General features: G+C 43.6%; 1 protein-coding gene across 2 annotated transcripts; it reads left to right on the top strand.

Annotated features, from left to right (window-relative positions):
- The first annotated feature begins 3,172 nt into the window (after positions 1-3,172).
- On the top strand, positions 3,173-19,486 carry LOC310758847 (transmembrane protein 178B-like). 2 transcript variants are annotated; one of them, XM_083605709.1, is made up of 4 exons: positions 3,175-3,635; positions 14,320-14,433; positions 16,622-16,759; positions 17,711-19,486. In XM_083605709.1, the coding sequence occupies exons 1-4, from the start codon at positions 3,191-3,193 to the stop codon at positions 17,953-17,955; spliced, it is 942 nt and encodes a 313-aa protein (XP_083461835.1). In that variant the 5' UTR covers positions 3,175-3,190; the 3' UTR covers positions 17,956-19,486. The 2 variants fall into 2 exon arrangements, with proteins under 2 accessions (XP_083461836.1, XP_083461835.1); XM_083605710.1 differs by lacking the exon at positions 16,622-16,759 and having other exon boundaries at positions 3,173-3,635.
- The last annotated feature ends 88 nt before the right edge of the window (positions 19,487-19,574 follow it).

The following is a 19,574-nucleotide window of genomic DNA, read 5'->3' on the forward strand; positions in this document are numbered from 1 at the left end:
AGATGGACGTCCCTGTTCTAGTTTAACCCCCTGCAATGCAGGAATCCTACAGCCATCCCTGGGTGGGCTCAAACCACCAACCTTCTGATTAACAGCCAGGCACACCGACCCTTTCTGCCACAAGGGTTTGGGAATCCAATATGTTGTTATTAAAACATTTAAAAGCTGCCTGACTGTAGCGATGACCAGCTTCTCTTCTCACTGGGAACTGCCCTCAGCGTTTTTACAGTGTTGCACCAATGACACAAGCAGCCCTAGAACAAACAGTGGTTTCCACGGCAGCAGCTAAATCTGCATCCTGACTCCAGCAAATGGATGACCATTTTCTTATCTACTTTTATTTTCTTTCAAAAACACTACTGGGAGAATATCAGCATAAAACTCTGCTGCCATTCTCCGCTCCAGGCATCTGTTGTATGTGCTGTTTGTTTTAATTCAGTAGCGTGGATGTGCTGCTAATTACACGTGGGGAAGTGCAAATGATCTGGCAGTTTTTTGTCCTGACAAGTCTTTTTGTTATATTCCTGTTTTAGGATGTTTAAAAGAGAGGTCAGATGGGTTCAGACTGTATTAAGTTCTTGAGTTTTGTTCTGGTTTGAACATGCCTTTACTCCTTAGTGCTTTCAATCCTCAGATCATTTGTTTGTTGAGTTCTAGTGAAGCCTAAAGGTGAGATGCCCCTTAGGCACTCTGTCTAGATCCTGAGGGGTGGGTGGGTGTTTCTGTATGATTGCACAGCTGGCAGCTCAAAACTCAACATCACATGTGACACAGTGAATATGCATCCGATGTGCTACTGAGTCATGGGATGCCAGAACAATCGTTAGGACAATTGCTTGGTTGTAGCCTGCATAAGTTGCAGGAACAACATCCACTTTTGGATCACCTCATGCACCATCCTCTCTGCTTAAGCAGGGCATGGAGAATAATTTAAACATCTGCTCCCTGTTGCTTTGTAGTGGAAACATATGTTGTTGCTTATGCAGCCTTAAATCTGCAGGGATGGGAACAGTGATTCTGCATTATTTTTGTGGCTTTATCTGAAGGACGGTTGCCTAGAGTAGCCATGTAGAGGAAAGTTTCAATCACATATTTTCCAGAAAGCAGCAATGAATGCATCTGGTCTGCCTCATTGCCTCTCATCATGAAAAAGGCTGTCTCTCTCGATCTGCCCTTGGAAAGTAGCCTTTCTTGAACAGCTGTTGTCAGCTGTTAGGCATCCAGCTTCAGAACATCACTATTCCAAAACAGACACCCTTCCTATTCCCAGGCATCCTGTGTGATTATTCACTGTTAGGCAGTTAGTGCTGCTCCAGGACTCCAATTTGCCACGCTTCTGTGCGGACTAGCAAAGCCCTGGCTTGAAGGAGGGAAAGCTACCATGGAAGACACAGTACCCAATATATTTTTCCAGGATATTTGTTGTCCTTAAAAATCCAGTTGGCATTGGTAAGAGGCTTTGGTGCATACCCAAGAGGGAGTACCCAGAAGCGTATGCTATTTGCATCAGGGTTCGGTTTGGCGTAGGCTGCAAGCTGCAGCAGGAATTTTCTGATCACAGTTCAGGAATGCAAAGTGGGTGACATTGACTCATTAATCTCTGTGAGCTGTTGCTTCTGGCTTGCAGCCCAGACTGCCTGGGCTGGACTGCGTTTGCAGATCTTGGGAAGCTTTGCCTAAAGTGGCCATTCAGGGTCCAAGGGAAGAGGCCAACCCCAGTGTTATGTACAGGATTGGGGGCGGGGGGGGAGTACAGTTAATTTCTCCACACTATTTGTCACTTCAGGAAATGCAGAGAGAATCCTGTCTTTCTGGCTTTGTTTTGCACTAGCTCTTGTGCATTTTCTCATTCATCTGTATTGATCTACTTGGCCTGGAGGCAGTAGAGATGAAATAAAGAAAACTGAGTGTGGCCTCTTCTTCATCAGCATAGATGTTTTCACCCTTTTATTGGACTCCAGAATGTATATCACGGAAAAAAATGACAAATCATGGAAAGAACCATCTCTGCCATTACTCAATGGTTGGAAGAAACAAGAAGAAACAGCCTCTGGTCTAATCCCTCATGACTCTAAGCATGATCATTTCATATTTCTTTCATTTTCCTAGTCAGGGAATTTGCCCAAAGCTGAATGGCTCTAGAACAGGCATAGGCAAACTTGGCCCTCCAGATGTTTTGGGAGTACAACTCCCATCATCCCTAACCACTGGTCCTGTTAGCTAGGGATGATGGGAGTTGTAGTCCCAAAACATCTGGAGGGCCGAGTTTGCCTGTGCCTGCTCTAGAACAAGGGCCAGGAAACCTGTAGCCTTCCAGATTTGGAGGTCTCCAATTCCCATCAACTTCAACTTGCATCAAGGATTATTGATATTGTAATCAAGGAACATCTGGAGGGCCACAGGTTCCTTTCCCTGCTCTTGAAACAACAGAAATGCCAAGGAGCCACAGATCATCAGTTTCCTGGCATGTGTCTCCATTAGGAATGTGTATCCATCTTTCTCCTTTCACATGATTGCTCCGGGAAGTACAGCAGCAAACATGCCCAGCATATAAAGTGTTTTAATTCCTCAGCAACGGCTTTGAAACTCTTACCAGGACAGGTGGGGTGGTGGAGAGATGCACTTTGTGCCACTGTGGTGTAATGGCCAGAGTGTCGGATTGGGACCACGATTCAAGCCCTTGCTGGGCCAGGAATCTCACTGGGTGGCCTTGGGCCAGTCACTGCCTCTCCGCCTAACCTACCTGACAGGGTTGTTGTGGCGTTTCAGCCAGGAGGGAAAGAAACAGGTAGGCCTCCCTGAAGGAAAACGTGGGCTTGACCCGCGAGAAATAAACGTGCACGGAAGCATTGGCTAGGACGGCTTGAAAAATGAACCCGGAGAGCCGAGCCCTGAGACTGCAAACAAAATAAACAGAAATAATTCTTGAAGAGCCCAAACCAGGAACGCGCTGCCGCTGCCCTCAGCAGTCTCCCGAGGCTTCTCCCTCTGCCGCCTCCCCTTGGGGTCCCCGTGCTGGACCCGCTCGCTGCGCGAGGGGCGGCCGGGCCTGGCCAGCCACGAGGGCCTCCTGCAGAGCGCGGGAGGCGAGGAGCGAGCGAGGCTGGCTGGCGCTGCGGCCCCCCGGCCGGGCTGCAGGGGGAGCAGTGGCGGGCGGCGCGACTCCGAGGAGGCGGCCGCGGCGGCGAAGATGGCGGCCGCGGCTCAGGCGCTGAGTTGCTCCGGGCTGCTGCTGGCCGCCGCCGCCCTGGCGCTGCTGGCCGTGGCCATCGGCACCGACTCCTGGTACGAGACGGACGCGCGGCGACACCGCGAGCGCTGCCGCGGCTACGGCCACAAGCGCAACGCCCACAGCAACAGCAACAACAACAGCGACCCGCCCGGCTCCATGTCGGCGCCCAGCCCGCACCTGCCGCTCCGAGCCCGCCCGCCCAGGGCCCTGCTCCCCGGGCAAACCCCGCCGCCGCCGCCCTCGGCAGCGCAGCCGCTGCTGCTCCCCGGGGCCGCCGCCGTCGCCGCCGCTTTGGCGCTGGAATCGCACTGCGGCCGCCGCTTCAACTCCACCGTCTCCGGCCTCTGGCGGCGCTGCCACCGCGCGGGCTTCGAGCCCGACAGCGAGGAGCTCATCCAGAAAGGTGCGCGGGGAGGGGGCGGCGGCCGCGCCCCACAGGTCGAGGGGGGCTGCGCTGGCGGGGGTCGAGGGCGCGCGCGCGAGAGAGGGGGAGAGAGAGAGCTCGCTCCCGTCGAGGGAACATTTTGAGGGGCGTCGGTGGGGTGGGTGCTGCTGCTGCTGTCCAGGGTGCTGAGTCTGCAGAGCTGCCTTCCCCGCCCAGGCCAGGGAGGGAGACGCCTCCAGGGAGCTTCTCCTCTGCTGAGCTCCTTGGGGCTGTGGGGCCGAGTCCCCGCCTCAGGGCAGCCTCCTCACCCGCTCGCCTCACAGATTTCTAGCCAAGCGCCAGGTGTCCCAGAGCCTTGCAGGCTTTCTTCTCCTCCTCCCATGGTGGCAAGAGGGCTCAACAGGAGCTGGAAGGGGGAAGGGGGCAGCAATTGCATTTTCTCAAGTCAAGGCTGCCTAAAATGGTGGTTATTTCCATGTCTCCCACTGGATTCTCCGCCAGCCTAGATCTCTAGGGCTTAGGGTCCTTTCCCAAATGCTCACAATGCCCTCTTTATGCATGAGAATAACCCGGGCAAGATATCTCCTGTATATGTTCCTCTGGAAGACCTCAGGTGAACCAGCTGGGCATGGGTACAGCCTGCCAAGGTTTCTGTGGTTGCAGCCATTGGGGGAAGTGCTGCTTGTTCACAGCTGTGATCAGCTGCCCATCACCATTCATTTCTCCCTGGGAATGCATTCTTCCACCTGCTCAAAGGTGGTCAGGTCTGCCAAACAAAATGCAGTGCACACAGTTAAAAATAAATAAATGGGCAGGGGGTGCTGTACCCACCTGGGTGAGAGGGGCAATTTGTTTGGCCAGGGTGGGATGTGCCTTATGCACAAGGAAGATCTTGCTTTGGACGTGGGATTGTCCCGAAAGAAAACATGCCTTCATTTTCCAGGGACACTAAGCACAATTCCAGAGTCCTGCAGTGTGGTGTCAGAAAGCTGGGCAGTTGCCTTGTAAGTGGCATTGTCTATATATGAGTGACAAACCTGAATGCTGGGCGCCATTACTGCCACATGGCTCCACCATATCCAGCTGCAGGTCACTGTCAGGTATATCTCTTGATTGTCAGGCAAAATCTTTTTGTGGCTGCTCTGTGTTGTTCCACTTTCCACCATGAGAGGCTAAGAAATGTACCTGGCGTTCCTGACATATGCCCAGGAACTGCACATAGAAAGCAGCTCTTGCTTTACCCTTCTAAAATTTAGCAGTGGTTGTCTTCATTGTGCTGCATTGGAAATAGAGTGGTTGAATCTCACACTTTTTCCATAGGATTTCCTTTACCTGTAACAGTTGTGGAAATTGCAACAGGATGGAAGCTCATGCTTCCAATAAACATGAGCTATATAATATTCCGATGCTGGCAGCACAAGATGCTTCAGCCCATTTCCTTACATTTCAAGTATAGTCTTCCAGGCAGTTGAAGAAATTGCTAATAGCAGAGATTGTGGCATTTCCATCTCACAATAGGAAATAGTTAAATCACTCAATAAAAATATATTTCAGTCGTCTGCTAAAAGAATGACATACAGCATAATCAGTAAAAAGTTCAATTAGCAATGAATTTAGAAAAAAATGACAAAAAACATATTCTACAACCAATACTTACAAATTAAAAAAAAACAGCAACAAGGGTAAAAGATGTTGCGCATTAAAACTGGTAACAATGAAATTAAGTGTTATACAACTAAAGCCTGTTGGGGAAACATCTGGGGTGTTTTAAAATTATTTATGTATTTTATACCCTGCATTTTGAGAAATCTCTTTCTCAGTGATTATTTAAGGATACATATAGAGATGGTTTGAGGTAGAGTTCTAGCTCTAAAAGTCTTTGAACATATACACCAATAAACTATCTACTCCCTTGCTGCCCCTTACACCTAGAATTGCCCCAGAAAACACCTTTACTTCCTTCAGGTCTCTCCTCAAAACTCATCATTTCCAGAAAGCCTTTGGAACAACTCATAGACTATTGTGTAACATGTAATTAAAAAAAAATAATAGCATGCCCTATCCTAACCTCTGTTTTGCCCCTTCTGTTAAGGCTTCACAGCATGTTTTTTAGGTTGTGAATGTCATTGGGTTGAGAACTGGTCTCTTAGTTCAACTTTTCCCTATCTTCCGTTTCCATGTCAGTTCCTCTATAAACAACAATACCTATTCAAAGTAATGAGCTCATGTGTATGTCTCATCATGTACTTATAGTCACTAGAGCAGTGTGCTCCAAACCTCTGATGGCTCAGACACTTAAAAATAAATCAATCAATAAACTTGTAGGCATACTTCATTCTTACGTTTGAAAAGGCTTACTTCACTTCCGGTTAGCGCCGGCGCTTAATGGCGGATCTCAACCGGAGCTCCGGGAGAGATCTGCTTCGTGGGTTCGGGTCCTGTCAGCTACGGCGAAGCGGGGACCCCTAAAAATCACAGGCGCGTTGCCTGTGAACTGGAGACTCGGCGGGCACCTTTGCGCCCCCCTGACGCTGCGAAATAGCCTTTTTAAAGGCTCCGGAGGAGCGGAGGGGTCTTGGAGCGGTGCTGAGAGTCGTCTTCACCCAGCCTGCGAAGCGAAGCCGCGTCGCCATTAGCGGAGAGCGCTGACTTCTTCCCGGGAAATTGGATTAAAAGAACAACTATCCGTGAGTAGGATTGACCGCTAAAATATAATTGGACACTAAAAGTAAAGAAATTGGGCACCGAGACGGACAAGCACTAAAAAGGAAGTCTGCTTTCCGTTCTGTAGCAAGATCAAAGCGAAAGGCACTCTAGCTGTAACTGCTTGAGAGGAAACTTGCGGGATTTAAGAAATCCACCACCAAAGCAAAGAACTCCCCCCCCCGAAGGCAGGAGGGGGGGGAAGAAGATTTTAAAAGTGTTTCCCTGCCAATTTAAAAGAATTGGATTAAGTATCGCTGCTCTTTAACCTGGGATCGGACTGCCGGAGAAAAGGAACCGGCTAAGGACTGTTGCTATAAGAAGCTAAAAAATATCTCAAATTGACTTTGGTTACTTCCAATTTGAAACACTGTTTCTGTGGTATTACAAAGTTACTTACAGGACACTATTGACTGGGATCCCCTTGAAAAAGGAAAGAAAAATTGAAAGGGACTAGGAAACTTTTATTCCTTTTTTTTTTTTTAAGAGTGTGGGATTACTTTGAGAAGTATAGAACTGACTCTACGCCCCCTAGAGGACCTACAAATTGTTTCAGCAACAAGTGGAGTTTAAAATTTGAGAACTTTGTTTGTGAGTTTCAAAGTCTGGGAATGACCTTGACTAAAAGACTTTGTTATGGCAGATGGTAAAGAGAAAGGGGAGTTACAAGAAACAACCTTGAGATCTGGCAGACAATACAAAATTGACACTTACATGCAAAGAAGGGCTTCTGTAACAGGAGCCTCTGGAACTATAGTGGCTGCAAAGCCAAAAGCGAAAGCAATGTCTACAGAAGAATCATTTGCTAAGGTATTGGAGAAGATAAATGACTCTTTGGAGGAACTAAAAAAGCAAGGTGCGGAGACTAAATTGCAAGTTGCTGAAACTAAAGTACAAGTTGCTGAAACAAATTAAAAAATTGAAGAAATCTCTGGGAAAATTGACCTAAATACTAAAAGTATAACTGACCTAGGGAATAAAGTGAACTCAAATGCAGAAGCAATTGGGAAATTATTGGAAGATTCATCTATAACACGAAAGATAGCCGAGGAAGCTAAGGAAATTGCAACTGCTGCGGAGGAAAAATTTCCACCAGTTTACAAGAAATTGGATGAATATGAACTGGCACTCTCTATGCAGGATATGCAACGCAAGGAGAGGAACCTGAGGATCAGACTTGTGCCGGAAAAGGAAGGAGAGAACTTGGTGGATGATTTGACAAAAGAATTTTCTGATTTTTGGAAGCAGGAGCTGAAGAAAGAAGATTTTAAGATAGAAAGTGCATTTAGATTGGGAATAAGACAGAAGAGAAATCGACCCAGAGATTGTCTTATTACCTTAAGATCAAAGGAGGAGCGAGATAAAATATTGAACCTGCACTACCAAACAGCCCTTCGAATTGAAGACTTTTTTATTGAGATCTTTAAAGACATCCCTAAGAGTATCTTGGACGCAAGAGGACATTATAAAGACCTGGTGACACTGCTGAAGAAGAACTACATACCATTCAGGTGGGAATTTCCCCAAGGCTTGTCTTTTAAATATAAGGGAAAGAAGAGAAGAATAAAGACTGTAAGTGATAAAGACAAGTTCTTGGGAGAACACGAAGAAGACCTACAGAAAGAGACATTTCCAGGACAAGGGCATCCATCACTGGACACGAACACGGTACCACCGACAGACGAGGAACAAAAACAGGGAGCTGTAGGAGGAAGGAGTAAATAATCCCATCATGGCTCTGCAACTTCTAACCTGGAATTGTAATGGCTTAAATATTCCCAGGAAGAGAAAAAATATATTTCATGCCTTAAAGAAAGACCAATTGGACTTGATTTGCCTACAAGAGACCCACGTGACAAGAGCACACAGAAAATTATTAATAAATAAAAGACTGGGACAGGAATTTATATCTTCAGACAGAGTAAAAAAGAGAGGAGTGGTGATCTATGCAAAAGAAAAATTGCAACCGAAACAAATTTTTAAAGATGACCAAGGAAGATATTTGGCAATTGAAATTCAATCTCAAGGAGAGAAGTATTTGATAGTGGGAATCTATGCACCAAACGAAGGGAAAGCTGAATTTTTTAAGAAGTTGCATGAAATTTTGATGGACCATATGGATTACAACTTAATTTTGATGAGAGATATGAATGGAGTGGTTTCAACAAATATGGACAAGGCACAAAGACAGTTAATAACAAAAGATGGAAGACTACCAAAGACTTTTTTTGAAATGACTGACAATATGGACTTGATTGATATTTGGAGAACAAAACACCCATTAGAAAGAGAGGGAACCTTCTTTTCTGAAGCCAAAATGACATGGACAAGGATTGACCAAATCTGGGTGACTAGCAGTATGGCTCCGAATATAAAAAAAGTAGAAATCTGCCCAAAAACTTTCTCCGACCATAATGCTGTAAAGATGGTGATGAGGCAAACAACAACTGGTTCCTTCAGATGGAGAATGAATGACACCTTATTTAGAGACGAGGAGATCTGCAAGAAGGCCCAAAAAACCTTGAAAGACTATTTTGAAATCAACTTAAGGTCTGAAGTAGAAAAAAGAATAGTATGGGACGCAAGTAAAGCCGTGATGAGAGGGTTTTTGATTCAGCAAAATACTTTAAAGAAGAGAAAGCAAAATGAGAAAAAGGAGAGAATTTTGGAAAAGATAAAAGAAGGGGAAAAACAATTAAGATCGAAGCCAAAATCCCAAGAGATCCTAAGAGAAATCAAATTTCATCAAACACAATATATGGAACTGATGAATCAAGAATTAGAGTGGAGAATTAAACAAATGAGACAAAAGACTTTTGAATCTGCTGATAAATGTGGCAAGTTACTGGCTTGGCAAATAAAGAAGAGACAAAAACTCAACACGGTAACAAATATAGAAGTGGAAGGAAAAAACATAAGCAACCCAGCGGAAATTAGGAATTGTTTTCAGAACTACTTTAGACAACTTTACACACAAGGGCCGCAAAAAGAAATGGACATACAACAGTTCCTTGAGGAAAATGGGCTGAAAAAGGTTTCGCATGAAAGTAAGATAATATTGAACCAGGAGATATCAGCACAAGAAATAGAAGATGCCATTCAAGGCATGACGCTGGGCAAATCCCCTGGACCGGATGGACTGACTTCCAAATACTACAAAGTTTTGAAGGAAGGGTTGATACAACCTTTGAAGGAAGTCTGCAATGAGATTATGGAGGGGAAAAGGGCACCCGATACGTGGAGAGAGGCCTACATTACACTTATACCAAAGACAGAGACTGAAAAGACCCAACTTAAAAACTACCGACCCATCTCGTTATTGAATGTGGATTACAAAATCTTTGCTGATATTTTGGCAAAAAGACTGAAGAGAGTTTTGATGGAGGAGATTCACGGGGACCAAGCGGGCTTTCTCCCAAAAAGGCACTTGTCGAACAATGTAAGGAATATAATTGACATTTTGGAAAAGCTGGAAGTGAACATAAACACTAAAGCTGTTTTGATATTTGTGGATGCCGAGAAAGCCTTTGACAACATTTCTTGGAGTTTTATGTTGAAGAACCTCCGGGGGATGGGGGTAGGCCAAGGGTTTGAAAATGGTATAGGTGCAATATACTCTGAACAGAAAGCCAAACTAATTGTAAATAATGTGGTTACAGAAGAGTTCAAGATTGAAAAAGGGACACGCCAGGGGTGCCCTATCTCCCCATTACTTTTTATATCGGTCCTGGAGGTTTTGCTTAATATGATTAGGAGGGACCAGTTGGTTAAAGGGATTCAGGTCGGAGCTAAACAATATAAACTAAGAGCATTTGCAGATGACTTAGTACTTACATTGCAAGAGCCAGAAGCTAGCACGAAAAGAGTTTTGGAAATAATTCAAGAGTTTGGTCAAATGGCAGGATTTAAATTGAATAAGTCTAAGACAAAGGTTTTGGAGAAAAATTTGACACAGATAGAAAAGGAAAGGTTCCAGAATGAGACAGGGTTGACTGTGGTTAAAAAAGTGAAATATTTGGGTATAAATATGACAGCTAAAAATGTGAATTTGTTTAAAGATAATTATGAAAAAACTTGGAGAGAAGTGAAAAAAGATTTGGAGATTTGGTCCAACTTGAAGCTTTCCTTGTTAGGCCGTATTGCAGCTATAAAGATGAATGTATTGCCAAGAATGTTGTTTTTGTTCCAAGCATTGCAAATAATTGATAAAATGGATTGTTTCAAGAGGTGGCAAAAAGACATATCTAAATTTGTCTGGCAGGGCAAAAAGCCCAGAATTAAATTTAAGATACTAACGGATTCAAAGGAAAGAGGGGGGTTTGCCCTGCCAGACTTTAAACTTTACTATGAAGCGGCAGCTTTCTGCTGGCTGAAAGAATGGCTACTTCTTGAAAACACAGACATTTTGGATTTGGAAGGTTTTAATAACATTTTTGGGTGGCATGCATATTTGTGGTATGACAAGGTTAAAGCACATAAAAGTTTTAAAAATCATATTGTCAGAAAAGCACTACTAAATGTCTGGGACAGATATAAAGACTTGCTGGAAAATAAAACTCCAAGGTGGCTGTCGCCAATGGAAGCTAAGGCAGTTAAAAAGTTAAATATGGAGTCCAAGTGGCCAAGATACTGGGAAATTTTGGAAAAGGAAGGGGACAAATTGAGATTGCAGAGTTTTGAGAAATTAAAAGGGAAGGTGAGAGACTGGTTCCACTACCATCAAATTAATGAAGCGTTTAAACTGGACAGTAAAATTGGCTTCCAGGTGGAAAAATCAAAATTGGAGACAGAACTGTTAGAACCCAGTACTAAGAATTTGTCTAAAATGTACAATTTGCTGCTGAAATGGAATACACAAGATGAAACGGTTAAATCGGTCATGATTAAATGGGCTCAGGACATTGGTCATAATATTTTGTTTGCTGATTGGGAAAAGTTGTGGACCACCGGGATAAAATTTACGGCATGTAATGCCTTAAGAGAAAACATTATGAAAATGATATATAGGTGGTACATAACCCCAGTCAAGCTTGCAAAGATTTACCATGTGCCTGACAACAAATGTTGGAAATGTAAAGAAACTGAAGGTACATTTTTTCATCTTTGGTGGACCTGCCCGAAGATTAAGGCATTCTGGGAAATGATCTATAATGAACTTAAAAAGGTATTTAAATATACTTTCCCCAAGAAACCAGAGGCCTTTCTCTTGGGTATTGTCGGCCAAGGGGTGTTAAAGACGGATATAACTTTCTTTATGTATGCTACAACAGCAGCTAGAATACTTATTGCGAAGTACTGGAAGACGCAAGAACTACCCACACTGGAAGAATGGCAGATGAAGGTGATAGACTATATGGGCTTGGCAGAAATGACGAGCAGAATCCGAAACCAGGGAAGAGAAGCAGCGCAAGAAGAATGGAAAAAATTCAAGGACTATTTAAAGAAATATCACAAAGTTAATGAAAGTTAGAATGATGTTGGACTGGAAAGTAAATGGTTACTATTAGCAATGGTTAAGACAAGGAAAATAAGGAAGAATAGTCTAAATTTAAATTAAAATAAGGGAAGATTTGCTGAACAATCGATAAGAATTTGGAATACAGAAAGGGGAGGCATGAGGAAGTCGGGGAAGATAGGATATGAAATTAGGATATGAAATGATACATGTTTTTTGTTTTGTTTTTGTTTTTGTATGTTTATGTTTGTTGTATTGTGTTTATATGGAAAAATAAAAATATTTAAAAAAAAAAAAGAAAAGGCTTACTTCTAAACATCAACATCTAATGATTTCTGACCACTTGTGCAGTAGAAATGCACTTGTACAACTGGACTTCCAATTTCTCTTTTTACCCCCTCCAGCTCTCCATCTATTCTGGAAGATCCCTCTAGATTTTGAGCACATGTGGGGCTGCAGGGGGAAGTAGAGGAAACTTAGATCTCATCCAAGGCATGTAAGAATGAGAATGATCTCTCTTCAGAGTAGCCCTGCTAGGTATGCGTGTGAGTCACTCTTCTGAATGTGCCTCTTCTGAGGGCAGGTAATTTGTTGCATCTCTGCATCAGGAGTAAATGAAAGAGCCACTCGCACTTGGTGCAGAGACCTGGAAGAATGATCTGCCTGCATTGGAGGCTGCTTGGATGAAGGAGACAAGACTGGAGTAGTGGATCATGCAGTGGGAAGCGTATTCTGTGATTGGGTCCCTTGAGCTGACATGAGAATCTTTATTTGCTTCTTAATGAACAGGCCCTACTATAGGAGAAGATATAAGAGGTCATATAGGCCAGTTTGTATTATTTGTCTAGCTAGGCTGGTGTTTTCTACTCTGGCTGGTGGTGGTTCTCCAGGATCACAGGCACCAGGGTTTCCCTTTCTGATTCCAGCTCTTTTTTTTAACTGGAGATGCCAGAGATTGAACCCGGGATTTTCTGTATTCAAGGCATGTGATCTACCACTACATTATGGCTGGAGATAAATGTCTCCTATTCTGCTGTGCACTACTGAAGTATCTTTCTTTAAAAGCTTTAGTTTATTCATGGTGAGCATGGATGCAACCATCTTTTAAACTTCTGCTATTTAAATGCAATGCATCAGTTTTCTGTGACAATTCCTACTTGTGAAAGTGACAAGGATTAATTTTTACCTGTTTGAACTGTGAAATATATGTTTTTTAACCACTATGGGGGGAGAATGCAACCCTGTTTATTCTTTTTCACAATTTTTTTCTTCAAGCTCCTAAAAGTGAGTTTATATATATATATATATATATATATAGAGAGAGAGAGAGAGAGAGAGAGAGAGAGAGAGAGAGAGAGAGAGAGAGAACTGCTTGTCACAAAGCAATAATTTTTTTCCCAATATAAAAAGTAGGTTTGCAGAGACTACCTTGGATTTGATGTTTCAATAAAGATAGGGTAAGAAACTGATACTCCCTAATCTCCTAAAGCAGGTGAAAATCGGTAGAAGACATTTAAGCACATATTTGCCTTGTCCTATGGCTAAGCAGTTAATTATAAATACAATGAAAATTCAGGAAAGAGAAGTTCAGTTATTTAAATCAAATCTTCAAAGAGCTCTAGCAAGTGATAACAGAATCCCCTGGGAGCCTACAGAAGACACCAGAAACTGACTTGAGTTGGGGGTCTATCTGAAATACGTCATTCACTGTTATCATAATGATAAAATCATGAATTGATAACTCTTTGGTTTGGCTCTATAATATTCCATAGCACAAACTAATTTGGAAAGGCCACTTAAGGGTGATATAAGAGGAGGGACTCATGGATTACGTTGTGGAGAGGTTGCCTCTATTTAATGGTTATGAACAGTGATTCAAAAGGCCACAGTCACAATATTTATTCTAATTTTTTCTTCACAGTTTGCATCCTGTTATTTTCTTTAGAAACTTCAGGTCCCATTTCAGCTTCTCTGCGTTTCTTCCATAGTAGAAATAATCTTGTTCTGTTATTCTGTTCCTGTCCCCTATAACCAGAACATCAACCTAGAAAAGAGTATATTATTATAGGTCCTGCTGATTATTTGATGCTGTGCTTTAATAATGAAATGTGATAATTAGTAATAAACATAACAATAATATCTATAATAATAATAGTAAGCACAATACATCATAATTCTGAATATTAAAAGTGCTTTACATATATTATCTTTTTGCAATCCTTACAACACTATAAATAGGATCTGTATTGTAGCTCCTTTATTGCAGATGCTGGGCTTTTGTTGAGAATCAGTGGTTTGCCTAATACTCTGTACTGAATTTGTGGCAGAGGTAAAATTAAGTCACATATAAAGGGCCCCATTACCTTCAGTAGCTTAGGGCCTCATCAAACCTAAATCTGGCCCTGCATTGAATGATGGCTTAGCATTATGAGTACAAACTAAAGCAAGGCAAATATAGTTTAGGAGGCAGTAAAGGGAAAGCAACGTCAATAAAGCCTAACGTCAGATATATAGTGTTTCTGTTTGTCATTTTTTCTCTTTCAGGAGTCATACAGCGTTGCACATCTGTGAAGTATCACTACACTTCATCTTCCCTGCCACGCAACTTGCCTGTTAATATTACCAACACTATCCGCCAGGATGAGTGGCATGCCCTCCGTGAGTATCCGAAGCACTCACTGAACATAATTCTTTTATGTCTTTGTTACCAGAATTGATCAAAATTCAGGAGAATCACATGTACCTCCTGAAACTGTACTGCTTCAGAATGCAGGTGGGGTAAATCACACGTTTGAATATTCCTGTTGAAAGCATCATGCACATGAAAGCTAGCATATCAAGGAGCCTTCTTCTTGACACATTAGCTTTCCATGTACATGGTATTTTTGATACACAGGAGTAAACAAATACTTTCTGAGCCCACCCAAGACTGCCATGCCTTGTATTCATTTATTTTAGCCTTGAATTTTACCTGCTATTGGCTCCAATAGGAGGGCTTTTTTGAAGCCTAAATGCAGTGTTTTGTAGAGGGTCACAGCTGCTGAAAACACTTCCCACACTGCAGTTAGGCTTGGAAAAAGCCTCCTAAAATAGGGTGCTTTTTTCATGCAAAACTGCAGCTGGTGGCAGGATGGCTACATTGAGAGAATGTGTGTGTGTGTGTGTGTGTGTGTGTGAGAGAGAGAGAGAGAGAGAGAGAGAGAGAGAGAGAGAGAAAGCGCGCGCTGAATGGAAGAACAAATGGTGTTACCCACTACCAACTCTGACCCTGCTCACTTGCACCACATCTACTTTCAGTTGGACCCAACCAATCCTGGTGTGAAGTTCTCCCAGCATTTTCTCAGGCTGGCAAAGGTTCTCCATTCCAGTCTAAGTGAGAGGAAGTTGAACTGAGCAGCTTTGCACTGGAACAATGTTTTGGGTGCTGATGTAACTGAGGTGCTGCGTATGTTACTATTGGATTGCAAGTTTACCACAAATAGCTTGTGGGGAGGCGGAATCTGAGTCAGCCAATCCTTAAAAAAATTGAAATGGTCATGTAGGCAATGGCAGAGGAAGGGTATCATCACTGGGTGTGTGTGTGTGACAAAATGACAAAAACATGAGGTTTGTTTTTTTTTTTTTTTTAAAAAGGCTCATGAAACTTTTTAGTTCAGTCAACAAATGTAATGAAATGTGGCTGACACTGGGCACCACACCGTGGGGGCCGGCACTTACTGAGGGGCCTGCAGCGTGCCCAAGCCAGGGAGTGGGAGTGACATAGTGGCTTAGGTGTCTGCAGGCTCCACGCTGCCTAAAATGGCAGTGTGGGACTTGCGTCTGCCCACCGCCTCTCCTTCAGCTGCCCTACAGCTGAGGGGGAGGCAACGGAGAGACTCCATGCAGTGTGCCCTGCCCCCCTGGGTGGCTTGCCCCGCCCCTGGCTGAAGGACGCACAGACTGCTTTGACATTGTTACTCATATATTCCTAAAGCCAGAAGGGATCAAAAGGTCATCTATGCCCCAAATTAAGGTCTCGTCCCTTTCCCATCAGTTTATGCAATCAAAAACACTGTTAAGGTATTCTTGGAGTGGTGGTTTAGCTCAGAGGTTATTATGACCTCTGAGCTACACAGTTATGGTGGCCAGTGAGACAACCTTAGTTCTGTATAGCTTTGTTCAGGGCTTTCCTACATTTGTGCTCCAAACTGGAACCCCCTTACAATGCTAAATACTGCCACTCAACAGCTGGTTCCCCATATAGCTTTCCTTTCTGGTGGTATCATACCTTGTACTTTAATTACTACTTTCCTTTCTTCACTGCCATTCCTGCTCCACCAACCCGCTAGCCATATGCTAATGAGTATCTAACCCTTTCCTCTTCATTGCCTAATTTCATGGATACTTTTCTAGACTTCTTTGAGGACACATGTCAATAGCAACCTAGCTTGCTCCTGTAACAGCACCACGTCAGCAGTCTGTGTAGCCCAGGAGCACATCATGCTTCTGAGTGGGAGCCTGATGGCATGGATAGTCAAAGAGATTGCCTCTTTATGTGTAAACCACTTGTAATAAATATAGAAGAAGGCAAACTTCCACAATCTGGCTCATTTTCCAAAGTGATTATGTTCTTGACTTGGGGGTTGTTACGGAAAGGCGTGATATTTATAGGAAGCGCTGAGACACTGCCTTCTTAAACGCTTTATAAGATTTCACAAGATGGAAGCACTCATATCCATGGATCACTGGTGCAAATGTGAGCCTCCACCTCTGATTTCCTCTGCAGTCTCCAAATTACTCTTCACAGACTCTCTTTTCTCTCCCTCTTTCTCCATCTTCTTTCTTCCTTGCACCAACACCCCCTCAGATCTGCGGAGAATGACAGCTGGCTTTATTGGTATGGCAGTTTCCATCATTCTCTTTGGGTGGATCATTGGTATGCTGGGCTGCTGTAAACAGCATGAGCTCATGCAATATGTAGCTGGACTGCTCTTCCTTATGGGAGGTGAGAGTTCTTTTTTCTTTGTAGGCTGAGAGCCATTTTCTGAAGAAATGCATTTGGTATTGTGCCCTACATGTAATGAATTGAAGCCTGGAGGGGGGGGACTGGGCTCACAGGACAAGAACTAGGGAACAAGTGATATAATTGTTTGGACTGTCTCAATGAACTTAAAATGTGTGATAAAACTTTCAAATGACAAAAAAGAGGGGGATGAAAACATGTGTCAGATAATGGTACTTACCCAGTTCTTGGACCAGTTCTACCCTGGGAAACCCCCATGAGGGATTCTGACAGATGGGTGGAACAACTCACCTGTCATTCATGTGGTAGCATGTGATTGACCAGTGGGTGGCACTGACCATCTGTCAAATACTTATAAGGGTCTGGCGCACAGAGTGAAAAAAGTTCCTCACCCTTCTGCATACCCACTGCTGTGCTTGTAGCTATGTGACTGGCTAATTCATAGGTGTGCTAGTAGAATACTGTATTTTTATTTTTATTTATTTAACTGGTTTTAGGTGAAGCCAGAAACCCTCTAATGGTTTTTATGTATTTTATAAATTTATATCCTGCTCATCCAAAGGAGCTGGTTTTCCGTTTCCTTGTACAGTACAACATGAAAAGAGCAGCATAACCTTTAGAGAGAAAAACAGCTGATGAGGAAGAAGGTATTCAAAACAGATTTTTTTTTCTCTGTAGAGATCAAAGAGCGAGATCAAAACAAATGTGAAAGCATAGTTCAGATTTGACAGTAGCCTGAAAAGGAAGGGGCAGGAAAAAGGCCCTTGAATCTGAGATTCAGATGCTGTGGATAATAGGCTGTGGAAGTTTGTTTCCTTCTACAACAAAATACCTCAAGTTACAAAAAATGGGAGCTTTACAGATTTGAGGCAGCCCTTTGCAAGGAAGCTGAGAAACATTGGCTTTATCTTTATCTCTTCTCCTCTTTTTCAGGTACCTGCTGCATCATCTCCCTTTGCACATGTGTGGCTGGGATAAACTTTGAGCTGTCTCGTTACCCTCGCTATGTCTATGGGTTACCCGAGGACATCAGTCATGGCTATGGCTGGTCCATGTTCTGTGCTTGGGGAGGCCTGGGACTGACGCTTCTGGCAGGATTCTTATGCACATTGGCCCCCTCTCTCAATAGCCCCCGGACTGTCGTACAGAAACCCAGACAGGAAAATGGTACTGTGTGATGAGAAGGGAGCAAAGGACTCTAGCAAGCACAGGCCAGGCCAGGTCCGGCAGTGGGTTACTGCCAATAGTGGGGGCATCTGAAATTCATGAAGAAGGGAGGTTCCCACTGCAAACAAACGAAGGAATTCAGCTGCTATGTCAAAGACTCGGGGGGGACCCCTCCCTTCCTTTGATTCTTCAGCCTGCCTGTCTGATACAACCAACCAAATCAGGTTAATTCTTTATTCCTGGCTTGCCTAAAGGGAACTTTTCTGTTAAATAGGGTGTGTTGCTGTAGGATCTGTGTACCATTTAAGCTGAATCAGATTTCTGCTAGGAGCAGAAGCCACTGTGAATTCCCTTTGGCGTCCTTGCGACTCCAGGGAACTCCATTTCCAAGAATCTTTGAGGACCAGTCAGAGGTAAAGACCAAAGGGAAATCCAGCCAGTCTCAGTATTCATAGAATCAGAGTTGGAAGGGACCCTGAGAATGATCTAGTCCAACCTGAATATGCAGCCGTCCCATCTAGGGATTGAACCCGCAACCTTGGTGTTACCAGCACCACGCTCTAACCAACTGAGCTATCCTACTGATTCTCTTCTGCAGCAGGGACCTGATGCTGTTACAGGCTTAACACAGCCTACTGCTTCAGCCTTTGACACCAGCTTAAGTGGGGGCTTTATAGACATTCAGACAGGAACATTAGCAAGTTCTTCCTCTGGACCACACAGTATCTAACCTATGCCAGTTCTGGGAGCCAAATATGTATAGCAGTAGCTCATGAAAGGTTACTTCTGGGATAACACATAGGGAGTTAGAGCAAGCAGCGAATAAATGAGACTTCAGTGCTTGAGGAATTCTTCCACGAAGGCATCAGGCCTGAGTTAGTGTCAAGATAACTCACACGCATACAGAAAAGCATTTTTGGGGATGGCAGGGGTGGCTGAACCTAATTAAGTTATTTAGTCACGTGTGATATTCCTGCTTGAAGTAACACAAAGAACAAAACAACAGGTTTCTGGTTGAGGCAAGAAAGTGGACCAGGGCTCCCATCCTAGAAATGATGTTGTCATAGCAACTGCTGTAATAGGCAAATGAGATTTGCAAGCTGCTTCAAATCCTTCCAGGCTGAGTGTAGAACTTTACCATTTTGGATAATGAGCACAGAAACTTGAAAAGACAGCCCGCTTGGTAGCATCCTCTTCTAACAGAAAAGGAAGCACTTTTTATTAAATGGACTCAGTACGCACGTGAACAACGAGAGCTGGGCCTAACTCAGGAACATCAACAATGGTGCTGAAGGGGAGGAACTGGTCTTTCCTCATTGTACTCCTTTTCTGTCTCCTCAAAAGACTACACAGAAGCCTTTTTTGGAGGGCTGTTTACATTGTATTTTTAAGTGGCATGTAATTAATAACTCAGTGCTAAAGTCAATGTATTCATGGAAAGTGTGATTTTTAAATGGAAGTTGTAAGTTTCAAGAGGCATTAAATTAAAAGGCTTGGGTCCAGTGAGAAGCTGGAGATTCTCAGCCTTTTGGATCTCATTAAGAGAGACTGACATTAATTTTCTGCACTTCTACACAACCACAGCTGCTGGAGAAACCCTGTCATGCAGCTGAAGATACAGGGAGACAGG

The sequence above is a fragment of the Podarcis filfolensis genome (assembly GCF_964270895.1).
Source record: "Podarcis filfolensis genome assembly, chromosome: 1".
Classification (NCBI taxonomy): Eukaryota; Metazoa; Chordata; class Lepidosauria; order Squamata; family Lacertidae; genus Podarcis; species Podarcis filfolensis.

What these genes read in the sequence shown, in the direction of transcription:
- LOC310758847 (XM_083605709.1), top strand. Translation starts at nt 3,191, where the DNA reads ATGGCGGCCGCGGCTCAGGCGCTGAGTTGCTCCGGGCTGCTGCTGGCC. An exon ending in CGAGGAGCTCATCCAGAAAG is followed by an intron (nt 3,636 to 14,319) that starts GTGCGCGGGGAG and finishes TTTCTCTTTCAG; the next exon opens with GAGTCATACAGCGTTGCACA. An exon ending in GGATGAGTGGCATGCCCTCC is followed by an intron (nt 14,434 to 16,621) that starts GTGAGTATCCGA and finishes ACACCCCCTCAG; the next exon opens with ATCTGCGGAGAATGACAGCT.